General features: G+C 46.3%; 1 protein-coding gene across 1 annotated transcript; it reads right to left on the reverse strand.

Moving 5' to 3' along the window:
• Window positions 1-9,987: 9,987 nt before the first annotated feature.
• On the reverse strand, window positions 9,988-12,050 carry LOC113625536 (protocadherin-8-like). Its single transcript, XM_027116113.1, is given in 5 exon segments — window positions 9,988-10,448; window positions 10,451-10,724; window positions 10,726-11,539; window positions 11,541-11,789; window positions 11,791-12,050. Coding segments are annotated over 5 exon segments (2,058 nt in total).
• Between the last annotated feature and the right edge of the window lie 1,381 nt (window positions 12,051-13,431).

The following is a 13,431-nucleotide window of genomic DNA, read 5'->3' on the forward strand; positions in this document are numbered from 1 at the left end:
AACAATAAGAATCAATGGACCTTAAATTGAGATGAGTAAGAGTCTGAAAGAGGGTGATAGGACAGGCAGCTGGCTGAAGTTTTTCCTCCCACTACAGCTAAACATTTCATCTGCCTCAAGCAAGTGAAATGACCAGCCCACACCTAATTAAACTGCATAGTGATGGCGCTGTGCCACCTTTACAGCAGACACATAGCCTCACCAGTAGTCAGCCACAGAAATCAATAGCTGACATTTGCTCAATGAAATACAAATTGAGATTAGCTAGCTTCACTTTTGATTCAGCAAATTCAAGTCTGCAATCAATTCCTGTGCCTGTGTAGACTATGGAAATTCGTTTTAAATGGATTTGTTTCTTCCTTAGCTAATTACAGTACACAAGTAAATGCATAATCAATTGCTACCTCTACTTTTACTGTATACGTTTCCATGAGCAAAATAAGTCTGTCAACGATGGATATTATGATGTTTTTTTACAGAGAGAAGCTACTAAGTGCTCCACATACATTGTAATATATCAGCTAGTTGATGTTAATTTAAAAGACTGTCTTATTTGTCGAACAAATGTGAAACCTCCCCTGTGGTTACCAGTTAAGCGTATAAAAAGTTCTCAGTTTTATCAAGAGCCTACTTGGAAAAATAGAGCTTTGCAGAGTGGCTGGCACATTATAGACAGTGCTCAGACAATGTTAGCTGTTGTTGATGTAGTGGGTGGTGTACAATGAGTAACACTGGAGTCAGGAAACGAGGTTCATATACTAGATCCATCACCCTTTTGTTTGGGTTTTCAAAAATTCATTTTTAATTGAAGTATAGTTACTTTACAATGTTGTGTTAGTTTCAAGTGTACAGCTAAGTGATTCAGTTATCATATATATGTGTATATATACATACACATATGTATATATATTCTTTTTCAGATTCCTTTCCATTATAGGTTATTATAAGATATTGAGGATGGTTCCATGTGCTATCCAGTATAGGTCCTTGTGGTTTATCTATTTTATATATAGTAGTGTGTATATGCTAATCCCAAACTCCTAATTTATCTCCTCCACCCCCACTATCCCATTTGATAACCATAAGTTTGTTTTCTATGTCTGTGAGTCTGTTTATGCTTTGTAAATAGGTTTGTGTGTATCTCTTTTTAGATTCTACCTATAAGTGATATCATATGATATATGCCTTTGTCTGACTTACTTCACTTAGTATGACAATCTCTAGGTCCATCCATGTTGCTGCAAATAGCATTATTTCATTCTTTTTTATGGCTGAGTAATATTCCATTGTATAAATATACCACATCTTCTTCAACCATTCCTCTGTCAATGGACATTTAGGTGGCTTCCATGTCTTGGTTATTGTGAATAGTGCTGCTATGAACACTGGGGTGTGGGGTGCATGTATCTTTTCGAATTAGAGTTTTCTCTGAATATATGCCCAGGTGTGGGATTGCAGGATCATATGATAGAGTTACAGTATCATCACTCTTGACTCAACAGTTCTAATCCTGGGTATATGGCCAGCAGAAGCAAGTGTTACATCCACCAAAAAACGTGTAAATGTATTCACAAAAGCCAAAAACTTGAAATCACCCTAATGGCCATCAATGGTAGAGTGGATAAATAAATTGTGGCAAATTCACAAATCAAATACTACACAGCAGTGAGAAAGAATGAAAAGCATGGATGAAGCTCACAGACATAACTGTGAGCCAGGCTGTACTGCTCCATTTATATAAAGTTCAAGTACAGGAAAAGTCAGATGGTGAAAGAGGTTTGAATAGTGGTTTCTTTGGGAAGAGTTATTGCCTGGGAAAGGTGCACGAAAAGGAGCCATCAAGGGCGCTGGAAATGTTCTATTCCTTGATCTGGGTGGTGGTAACATGAGTGTATACATATAAAATTCCATCCAGCTGTAAACCTAAAATTCAGGTACTTTAATGTTATAGCGTAATTCCTTCACCGACTATATGACCTCAAACAAATCATCCTCTCTAAACCTCCATTTCCTCATCTATAGAATGTGGATGATACTATAACTACCTCCTAGGATAATTATGAGGTATAAATACAGTAATTCATGTAAAGCATTTAGCATGGAGCCTTGTATACAATGAGCATTTGATAAATGTTGCCCATTGTGGTCTCTCACTGAGAATGCAGTCATCAACAGGCAGGATGCAGGAGTTATAAATTGCTTGAGGAATCATACTTAAGGTAGAAGCTAACATCACAAATGTATGTGAACCTGGTTTTAAGAAAAACAAAGACATCTAATCCTATGTTTATAAACTTGAGGGAAAATTTTAGATTCTCAGCTTCTAAATATTGTTTCCCACAGAATTCATTTACATAACAAATTACTCTAATGAAGTTGAAATACTATTCAACGTAAACCAAAAGATGGGTGTACATTTCACTTTGAAGGTATCTCTCGTGTAATTTTAGGTACACTCGTTCATGTTTGCTCCACTCTCTCTGGACCACCGATTCTGGAAAGCTGATGGTTGGGGCCACATACTAACTCTGTAGACACCACAGGACCTGGAAACCGATTTCTACAGCAGTGATTTTCTACGGAAGGCCAGCAGCCAAAGGAGTTTAAAGGACTTTCTAGCGTCTCGCCTGAGCGTAGGTAAAGAATGAATTACTGATCATGAAAATGGCTGAATTACTGCTTGGGCAAGTTTAGGAATAACAGCAGGTTGATTTTGTCATGACCATTGCTGCAAAATCTCTAAGGTTATAGGACTGAATATGAGAACTACAAATTTAAGGTGCTAGCTAGAATAGCAGAGGAGCCTTTAGAAATTAGAGTTTCTGCCTGCAGAAAACCTTGTAGTATTGGGAATTCTTTTTGGGTTTTTTTTTTAAAGATCACACTGCCACAACTTGTGGAATCTTAGTTCCCCGACCAGGAATCGAATCTAGCCCCAGCAGTGGAAGCGAGGAGGCCTAATCACAGGACCTCCAGGGAATTCCCGGGAATTCCTGTCATTCGACATTTTTCAAATATTTTATAATAAAAAATATAATGTGTCCACCCATTTTTAGATACTTCTATGAACCAATAAAAGACTGATGTCATGAACCAGGGAAGCGTGGAGAACAATGAAAACACCGTCAGCCTGTAGATGTGCCGAGCAACGATGGTGGGTCAGTGGCTCCCTCAACAAGTCCAGCCTGTGGATGTGGTCCTCCAGCCTGGCCCTCCTTCTATATCCACTAGAACTGTGATAATGGAAAGGTTGTACAGCCTCTCTGCCCAATACCGTAGCCACTAGCCACACATGGCTAATGTGACCAAGGAACTGAATTCTTCATTGTATTGAATTTTAATTCATTTAAATTTAAGCAGCCACATGTGGCGAGGGATTATTGAATTGGGTGGACAGTTCTTGCCAGTCAGATCTTGATGAGCCCGGACCCTTCCTATTGGGGAGATACGAGTGTCCTGCCCTTGCAGATCCAATTCTTCCCACGGTCTGAGCCAATCTTGAAGCCAACAAGACATAATCCAGATCCTTCCATCCCCCAACCTTGCTGCCCCTGGATCTGGTCAGCTGTTCACCTAAGCCTTCCAGTCACTGCATTGGGCGTTTGATCTCTCCTTTTGCCCCCGGTCTTCTGCCTCAGTGTCTGCCTAGCTTCTTGTTCACAGCTAAGGGAAGAGTCCTGTTGGGAGCTCTAACCCAGATGTCTGAGGCCTTAAAACGCTCTCTAGGTCCTGCCATCCCTGCTCCCTGCAGCCCTGCCTCAGATGGAGCTGCGGCTGTGAATGGGCTGAGTGCCCAAAAGCACAACATCACCAGTCATCTGTATTTGGTTTTCACCCATTGCCAGAATCTGCCACTGCTCTACCCACTGAGCACCAGGCAACCCTCTCAGATGTTAGGCTAGAGAAACGGTTTGGGTTCCCCCAGCCCAGTGGTGCCCGTCCACAGCTTCTTCTTTCTCCCCATTGGGCCTATGGTTACAGCTGGGGTCCAGATTCTTCATCCAGCCTAAAGTTATTCAAAGTTAAATTATGTTCCCAGTAAAACTGTAAACACTTAAACAGCTAGATGAATATTTTATTTACATTCATAAATGATCCTAGAAAATAAAATATATGTTCACTAATTATATTTGTGGCAATAAAAGGCTCTCATCTAGAACTCTTTGGTGAAATAGCGTGGATTATATAAAATCATCATGTACTCTGACATTGACTATTATCGTAATTTAGGGAAACGTCTGTCAAAACCTGGAGGCTCGTGGGTGCAGCTTGGCTTATAAATACTTGACAGAAACATAAATGTGTATATTCCCCAGACGTAACTGTCTATATGAGTTGCAGCATTTCAGAATGAAGTGGCTATTTCTGAGGCATGTGAAGGTGATTCATCCACTGAAGGATGATTTAATTCATCATTCTGTCCAAGAAGTGTGGAAGGTGGCCCTGCTGGCCTGCAGCTTTGAACTCTGTCACATACACTTGGCCACCAGCACTTGGGGAGGCATAGGCTTGAAAATAACATCCTTTGGGTTCTTAGTGTTCTGGCTGGAAACCCATATTTCTCAGCTGGGAAACGTGAGGGCAACGGGTATTGAAGAGAGTACAGTCCTGTAGCTGTCTTCATGATGTGATGAAATGCCTGGATTAACCTTTCAGGATCCTTAAATGTTTTTTGTTCTGAATGATCTGAAACAACTTGGAAATAAAGTGAAATAGTTTTAAATGTTTTAAATCACCAGAATGCTACATAGCGATATACTTAAAAATGCAAACAGCATTCAGTTGTCCAGAGACTGGTTTTCTAGCTGTTTATTTTTTCTTCCTCTGGATTTTCTACCAATGACTTGTACCTCCACCTGCTGGTGCACTGAGGAAATGAAATGGGAATAAAATCCAAGCAAGTAAATTAAACGATTTGCGAGAATCCCTGATACAGGTTTGGTGGGAGAAATGGTCAGAATTACAGTCTAAAATGAAGTTTCTGAAGATTATCGGGTTATGGGGGCAAGGGGGTGGTGCTGTGATGAATTGGGAGATTGGGATTGACACATGTACACTAATATGTATAAAAGGGATAACTAATAAGAACCTGCTATATAAAAAAAATAAATTAAATAAAATTCAAAAATTTTTTTAAAAGATTATCGGGTTAATCCACTCATCCTCTGTGTTAACTATTAAAAGTGAGATGCAAAAAGCAATTTAAAATACCTGTGATAAACATCTTATCTCCAGCTGTCAACATCTAATTCAATTATCTTGCCATCACCCACGTGGCATCCCTTCAACACTCCCACTAAAAGTTTTACAAGAAAATGCAGCAGAGAGTTGAAGTAGAAACCAAATCATAAATTGGAACAGCTCATGAAGTCAAAGACAGAAACATCCTCAGAAATGTAAATCGGTCCTAAATCTTCAGCAGGCTCGTAAAATAAGTGTGTAAAACCCTACTGAAACTACGCTACAGCAGAACATTTTAAAAGCATGGACTCCAAAGCCAGACTTCCTGAGTTGGAAATCCAGCTCTACCCCTTACAGCTGGGTGGCCGTGATCAAATTACTCCAACAAGTCTATGCCTCAGTTTCCCCATGTGCGAAACGGTGTTAAATGACAGTACCTACTTAATAGCATTATCATGAGGATTAAGTGAGTTAATACTTGTAAAGCACCTGGAACAGTTCCTGCCACATGGTAAAACTTGTATAAATGCTCAATAAATAAATAAAATGTAGCTGTTGCATACTGGCAGGAGGAAATGTGATTGTTATTACCGAGAAACGAGAAATGGTATTTTCTCATGGTGAACGCATTGCCTTGATCACATTATTGTTTACTAAAACTGCACCTTGAGCTATCATGGATTTAGAGAGCTTGCCTATTATTATAAAGAGGAAACTGAGGTAAGGGAAGAATAAGCTGGTAATTCCCTAAATAGTGAATAAACAGTAGGAGTTCCAGGAATTTGATTTTGTTTTGCTTTGTTTTTGGAAAAGGCTTATTTACCATTAAATGATCTGGAAAGATACATTTACTGTAAAATCTTCAAGTTTTAAGATGACACTAAAATTGTCCACAAAACAAAGTAGCACAATGGAACTTGTAAAAACAAGATAAATTTATCCTAATATAAAATGTGATATTTATGTGATATATTTATGTGATATATTTATCCTAATATAAAATGTGATATTATCATCTGAAATAGTCATACAGTTGTGATGTATATTCTGGTTAGACCACACCTTCATTCATCCATTCAGTAAAAAAATGTTAGTACACATCTGATGCCAGTGATTCAGCATGGAACAGGGAACAAATAATAAACAAATATATAAAATAATATGAGGCAGTGATAAATGCTATGATGGAAAATAAAGCAGGGTGGAGAGTGGCAGTGACAGTGGGGAGAAGCACTGTGCAGTTAGGAAGACCTCTTTGAGGATGGATATCTGAGCAAAGAACTAAATGAAGGCAGAAAGCAAACAATATGGATATCTTGAGAAAGAACTTACCAGGCAGAGGGAACAGCAAGACCCTGAGGTCTGAAATAAAGACACACTTGGTCAATTCAAAAAAACAAGAAAGCCAATAAAATGACCTAAATTATCAGGGGAAGAGTGGTAAGAAATCAGATGGGAGAAGCAGCCAGGAGCCAGATAATACAGGACTTTATGGGCCATGCATGACTTGTGTACAAACACAGCCCCAAAATTCTTTAATAATTTTCCAATGTAGACATGGGGTCTTTGTCCCCTTCCTTGGAATCTGGTGGGCTTAAGATTGCTTGGACCAGTAGAATACGATGGAAATGACTATGTCTTTCTGAGGTTGGGTCATAAAAGAAGATGGGTCTTTGTCTTGTCTGTTGGAGCATTCATGTTTGCAACCGTAAGCTAGCATGTGACTTTCCTGAGGCCACCACGTTGTGAGAGAATCAAGCCACATGTACAGGACACATGTAGCCCCCCTTCCCACCCCCAAGTCTGCAATCCTAGAATTTCAGTCATCCTAGTTACCACGCCAGACACATGACTGAATAAGCCTTCAGATGACTGCAGCTCCCAGCCATCACATCTTCTCAGCTAAAGCCTCAGACACTGAAACAGACACAAGCTATGTCCCATCCAAAATGGCCCAGAGAACCCATGAGCATAATATGATTGTTGTAAACCGCTGTATTTGGGGCTAGTTTGTTACCCAGCATTCATAACTGGGACACCATGATAGGGATTTTGGATAAGTGAGAAATCTTTGGAGAGTTGATTAACATAATCTGATTTATGAAGTAAAAGGATCACTCTGGTTCCTGCAGGGAGAACAGACTGCAAGAGGGCAAGCATGCAAGCAGAGAGGCCAGTTTGGAACCTACTGCAGTTGTCCAAGCAAGAGATGATAGTGCCCCGGCTAGGGCAGCAGCAATGAAGATAGTGAGAAGAGCTTTGATTGACAATATAGTTTCAAAGTAATGCCAATAGGATTTGCTGATGGATTGGACGTTGCGTGTGGGAAGACACAAATCAACAATGACACAAAGGATTTTGGACAGAGCAAGCAACTTAGTGAATAGAGGTGTCATTTCCAGAGCTACAAACATTAGAGGAAGAGTGGGTTTGGGGAACAGAAATCAAGAGTTCAGTGTTGAACATGTGATATGTTCATTAAACACCCAAATGGAGATGTGGAAGAAGCAAGTAGGTATACAAATTTGGAGGTCAGGAGAGAGGCTGTTTCCGTAGTACTATGTTCAACTCTAAGTGCCTCATTTTAGGAAAGATATATACAAACTAGAGAATATTCAGAAGAAGGGGACCAGGATGCAGATACTTTTAAAAGCCATACCATTTAAAATAAAAAATGTTGAAGGAACTAAACATAGGGTGGGCAAAAGTATCTATGATGGTGAAGAGGCACTTGAATCAGTAGGACATACCATCAGGACTCATCTCTGAGAGACTAAACATCGAATGCCCACTTTTGTAGAGACTAACATAAAACACCTCAAAATTGACTATGCCTTTCCCCACAGGAGCTACCGTTCCAGAACCAGACACCATTACAGAGATTTTGACCTCAACACTACAGGAGATGGACTGAATAGCATAAGGCTGTATTGGTGCAGGATTCACTGAACAGAGCAAAGCCAAAAAAACCCACACACCCCTCAAAAATAAATAAATAAAATTTAAAAAGAAATATCAAAAAAAAGAAAAAAAATCTATCCCCATATGTTCCCAGCAAATGGCATACTGGCCTATATGAAATTTACCTATTCATATGCTGTTCCCTTCTGGAATACCCACAGGGGGGAAGTTATCCTTAGTGCTTGTGACACTAAGTTATTTTAGTATTAATAACCACAATATTCTGATTTTTCAGTATTTTAATCTTTTGCATTAATAGATGCAGTTTAGTAGGGTGAATAAGAGAAGGAAATCTGGGGCTTCCCTGGTGGCGCAGTGGTTGAGAGTCCGCCTGCCAATGAAGGGGACACGGGTTCGTGCCCCGGTCTGGGAAGATCCCACATGCCGCGGAGCAGCTGGGCCTGTGAGCCTTGGCCACTGAGCCTGCGCGTCCGGAGCCTGTGCTCCGCAACGGGAGAGGCCACAGCAGTGAGAGGCCTGCGTACCGGTAAAAAAAAAAAAATATTAGCTCTATTCAGCAGCATTCAGAGTACTCCCATCTCTGAATGTACAGTTAAGACCCCTTGTTTAGTTTTTTTAATTATGCATTTGGGCATATAATATTATGACTTTGAAAGCAAGAACTTCAAAGTCACAGGTGTGAACTTACCCCCTTGCTTTGCAATCATTCCAAAAAGTGCTTTCTTGATATCAGAACTGTTGTCATTCTCTACTGATATCAGAACTGTTGTCATTCAATTCACTGTCTCCTTTTCCACTATCTCTCACACTAAACTCACCTGGATTTGAATGTGTCCTGGAAGTGAAAAGGAAAGAAGTACTCTGTTATCCATAAAAATGTACAAAATTTCAAACCCATGGCTTAGAGATAATGATAAATACTTTGCAATTACCTTAAACTTACAGATTTATCTTCTCCCCACAGGAATGTGGAATGAAAAGGACCTGAGACGGAACCCTGTTTAAAAAGAGGTGTGAGAGCAGCAGTTAATAATATTTCACCCTTAGATATCAGAACTGACAGAGCAGGCACAGCATCCCTCATCTGCCGTGCTGCAGGAAGACACCAGTTAAACCCTGATGGAAAGGGATTCGAGCTGGATCCATAAGGAAGTTACCAGGGGCCGAAACAGCAGGAATAGACCTGGACCTCCAGGAACACATGAGCATCAGGCCTCCTCCTGCCCTCATCGGTGAAGAATTTTTCCTCTCAAATAAAAAATAAGTCCCGAAAAATTAGCCACTTGAAGTCCCAAACCTGATCAGGCACTGAATTTTCATAAAGCTCCCAGCGTGAAAATTTACTGAATGCTAACGAGGACACTAAGAGAGCTGGGAGTGTGCTACCTGGGCCCAGGGGATCTCGTTCCTCTTCCGAGGCGAGGGGCATAAGGACACCGCACTGTTCCCGGACTGGGAAGTCTCGGCAGACTCGTCCTCCTACGCCTCTGAGGAAATGGAAAGCCGCGGTGTCTCCACGAAGAACCTTGGGTTGAACCTCCCAGGATCAGCCCCTGATGTCCTGCAACATGGGCAAGCCTGGCCACTGCTCGCATGGCACCTGCTCTGTCTGTGCTCACAAAGCCTCTTCCTCCGCGTCCTGGCCTTGCCTGAGCAGGAACAAGTCACGGTGACGATGGCCACCGGTGGAAGGCCGCAGCCGCTGGTCAAAGTCCGGACCACAACCACGGAGAGGTCAGGGTGCCGTCCTGCTCCATGCGCCGTGCGCCGTCCCGCGGATACCTCCCATTCCTCGTTTGTCGGCGGAGGCGGCCGTGGCACCAGCACCACCTCTCCGCCAGGTGGCGCCGAGTGCGCGGGCACGAGGAGCAAGGTGGCCGTGCACTACCGGGCCGGCCGGCTTCCGGCCGGCACCACGACGGCCGCCGTCAGCGGGTCGGCGGGCTGCGGGGACAGGCGGCACTGCAGGGACAGCTCACCCGTGGCCGGGTGTAGCGCTAGCGCCCCGGGGCCGCAGTCGCTGCGGAGAATATAAGTCAGTTCCGCGTTGAGGTCTTTGTCCGTGTCCCTAGCCTGCAGTCGGGTCAGCAGGTAGCCCAGGGGCGCGTCCCGGGGCCGAGGGGCCTGGGCTGAGTCACTGACGAGCGGCGGGGTCACCAGCCGAGGCGCGTGGTCGTTCTGGTCCTCCACATGCAGCCGCATCACGGCCCGGCCCCGGAGTGGCCAAGAGCCGCCGTCGAGCGCCTCCAGCCCCAGCCGCAGCTCAGCCAGTTCCTCGCGGTCAAAGCACTGTCGTGCGTGCAGCTCCCCAGTGACGGGGTCCAATGAGACGTAGGTGGACACGGAGCCTCCAGCAGCCGATAGGTGACCTGGCCGTTGCGGCCCAGGTCCGGGTCCCTGGCGGCCACCGAGGCCAAGTAGGCCCCGGGCAGGTTGTTCTCACTCACCGACACCTCGTAGACCGGCCGCGTGAAGAGCGGCTCGTTGTCGTTCTCGTCGCTCACCCGCACCAGGTAGGGCCGCACGGTGCGCACCGGGGGCGCGCCGCGGTCCTCGGCCACCAGCGTCAGGTTGTACTCGGCGATGCGCTCGCTGTCCAGCGACCCCGCGGTCACCACCAAGGTAGCTGCCCGCGTAGGCCGGCTGCAATCGGAAGTGCTCGTGCCCATAGAGGGCGCAGCGCACCTGCCCGTTGGCTCCCGAGTCCCTGTCCGAGGTGCTGACCAGCGCCACCAGGCTCTCGCGTGCCGCCCCCTCTGGTACCAGAGAGATGGCTCCGGCCTCTGGCGTCCCGGGCCCGGTCGACGAGGTCGCGTCCGCACCCCCGAGAGCAGCGGCGGCGGCGGCGAAGGGCGAGGCGACAGGCGCGCCCGGGGCGGCCAGCGGGGTGATGGCGATGTCCGGCGCGTTGTCATTGACGTCGCGGATGCGCACGATGACCTTGCAGGTGGCGGCGCGGGGCCCGGGGCCGCGGTCCTGCGCCCGTACGTCCAGTTCGTAAGTGTCCTGGCGCTCGTAGTCCACGGGCCCGGCCAGGGTGAGGCGGCCCGAGCGCCGGTCGAGGCGGAAGAGGCGGCGCGCCTCGGGCTGGGTACGGGAGCCGAAGGCGAACACCACGTCGCCGTTGGGGCCCTCGTCGGGGTCCGCTGCGTCCAGGTCGAGCAGTAGCGAGCCCACGGGTGCGTCCTCCGCCAGCTCCACCGCGGCGACGGCGCCCTGCGGGAAGGCCGGGCTGTGGTCGTTCACGTCCAGCACACGCACACTGAGGGCGGCCGTGGCGGAGCGCGGTGGGCGGCCTCCGGCCTGGGCCACCAGCTCCAGGTTGTAGGCGGCCTGGCTCTCGTGGCCCAGCTCCTGCAGCAGCACCAGGTCGGCGCACTGGGCACCGTCCGCGCGCGTCTGCAGCTCCACGCGGAAGGGGCTGTGCGGCCAGGCACACGCTCTGCAGCCCATTGGCCTCCACGTCCTCGTCTATGGGCACCTCCAGGGGAATGCGCGTGCCCATGGCCGCGCCCTCAGACACCTCCTCCGGGATCTGGGCCCGGGAAAAGCGTGGCTCGTGGTGGTTGACGTCCCTCACCTCCACCTCCACGTGCACCAGCCGGAACTGCTCCTGCCAAAAGCGTACCACTTCGAAGGCCTGGCCGCACAGCTGCTCGAGGTCCAGGCCCGCATCTCTGAGGACGGTCGCCCTCTTGCACCTGGACCAGCGAGCTGTTGATCTTAATAAGGTGGAACTGGCCTGGCACCTCGCGCTGGGAATCAAACAGGATGTGGTCAGACAGAACACCGATGAAGGTGCCGAGGGCTTCTTCCTCAAAGGTGAGGAAATTGACAATTTCGGTGCAAGACCCCGACACCAGAAGCAGCAGCAGCAGAAGCAACAGGGACCCCAGTCCAGCCCTGTGTAAAGTGTCAGCGGGGAACCTGAGCCTCCAGTGAGACATTCCTGTTAGTCAAAGGGAAAGAAAAACACCAACAATCCGAGTCTCTGCGCTCAGACTTCCAGCCTTCTCAAGGCCTCCTAAGTGCACAGTCAGGAGACACTTGCTGTCTTAAAAACTTTTGATCACTAAACCCTCTCTGCTATGTAATCGCTTTTCTCTGCCTGGGGCCCAAGCAAGCTTTTTCTGAACCCTACTGGGGAGGTTACGTAGGGAAGAATATGCAAATAAGCATCCATCTGGACCAATCCACAGTCTCCCGGCCTCTGGGTCATGTTCTTCCCTTGAAAGAGCTCACAGAAGGGCCTGGAGAGCTGAACAGTGGCCAGGGCAGTGCAGGGGATCATTAAGATCCTACAGGGCTTCCCTGGTGGCGCAGTGGTTGAGAGTCCGCCTGCCGATGCAGGGGATGTGGGTTCGTGCCCCGGTCCGGGAGGATCCCACATGCCGCGGAGCGGCTGGGCCCGTGAGCCATGGCCGCTGAGCCTGCGCGTCCGGAGCCTGTGCTCCGCGATGGGAGAGGCCACAGCAGTGAGAGGCCCGCGTACCGCAAAAACAAAACAAACAAACAAAAAAAGATCCCTACAGAAGTTTATACTATAAAAACGCACCCTGCTTGCTTTGCTAGTGTGCCCGAATCTCACTTTGAGAGTATGCGCAGGGGACCCGCAGCATCTTTATTCCTTCCTGAGCACACATAGTCCTCGGACAGAGGCACAATTGCTATTCTCCTTTACCATTTTGAAACAAATGCATATGTGCATCCTTTGCCACCCACGGTTATCCATCTATATTGGGTTATCATTTCCTGTATTGAAAGATTCTGGGGGAGCAGCTTCTCCAGAGTCAGGGAGTCTCTAATCAGAGAAGAACTGTTTTCCAAAGTAATCATTTCTGAATAGCTTTTCCCAAGCAAAGAAACCATTAATGATGAAATTTCAGCCCCTTCATCTCCTTTTATGTCAGTAATTACTTATCCATGAAGACTCGGTGTCAGTCAGGGAGGTTAGTCAGCCACAATTCACTGCAAGGGATAGTTAAGGGTAAGAAAAAGATTTAGGGAAATACATTGCAGTCAGTCTCGTTAGAAAATTGTTATACACCAATTATTTTTTAAAAGCCCTTGGCTGAAGAAAACCGCAGGTGGCCTGATAGGCTGAAGGCTAAAGAAACATTAAACCATCTGTCTAAAGCACAATAGTCCTATATTAAGTTCTCTTTATGTGTGAAGTGTTCTAAATGCTAAACAGTCCCACATGTTAATGATGACATTGTTCCTCGTGCCATGGAGCCGTCAGCAAGGCAGAGTGTTCTTTAACCAGTCATCTTGAATAAAATCAGTGAGCAGGCTAAGCTATTAATACGCCCAGGCTATTCTTAGCTC

This window comes from Aethalodelphis obliquidens, unplaced genomic scaffold, assembly GCF_003676395.1.
Source record: "Aethalodelphis obliquidens isolate GAN/ISIS:26980383/991018 unplaced genomic scaffold, ASM367639v1 scaffold16, whole genome shotgun sequence".
In the NCBI taxonomy this organism is placed as follows: domain Eukaryota; kingdom Metazoa; phylum Chordata; class Mammalia; order Artiodactyla; family Delphinidae; genus Aethalodelphis; species Aethalodelphis obliquidens.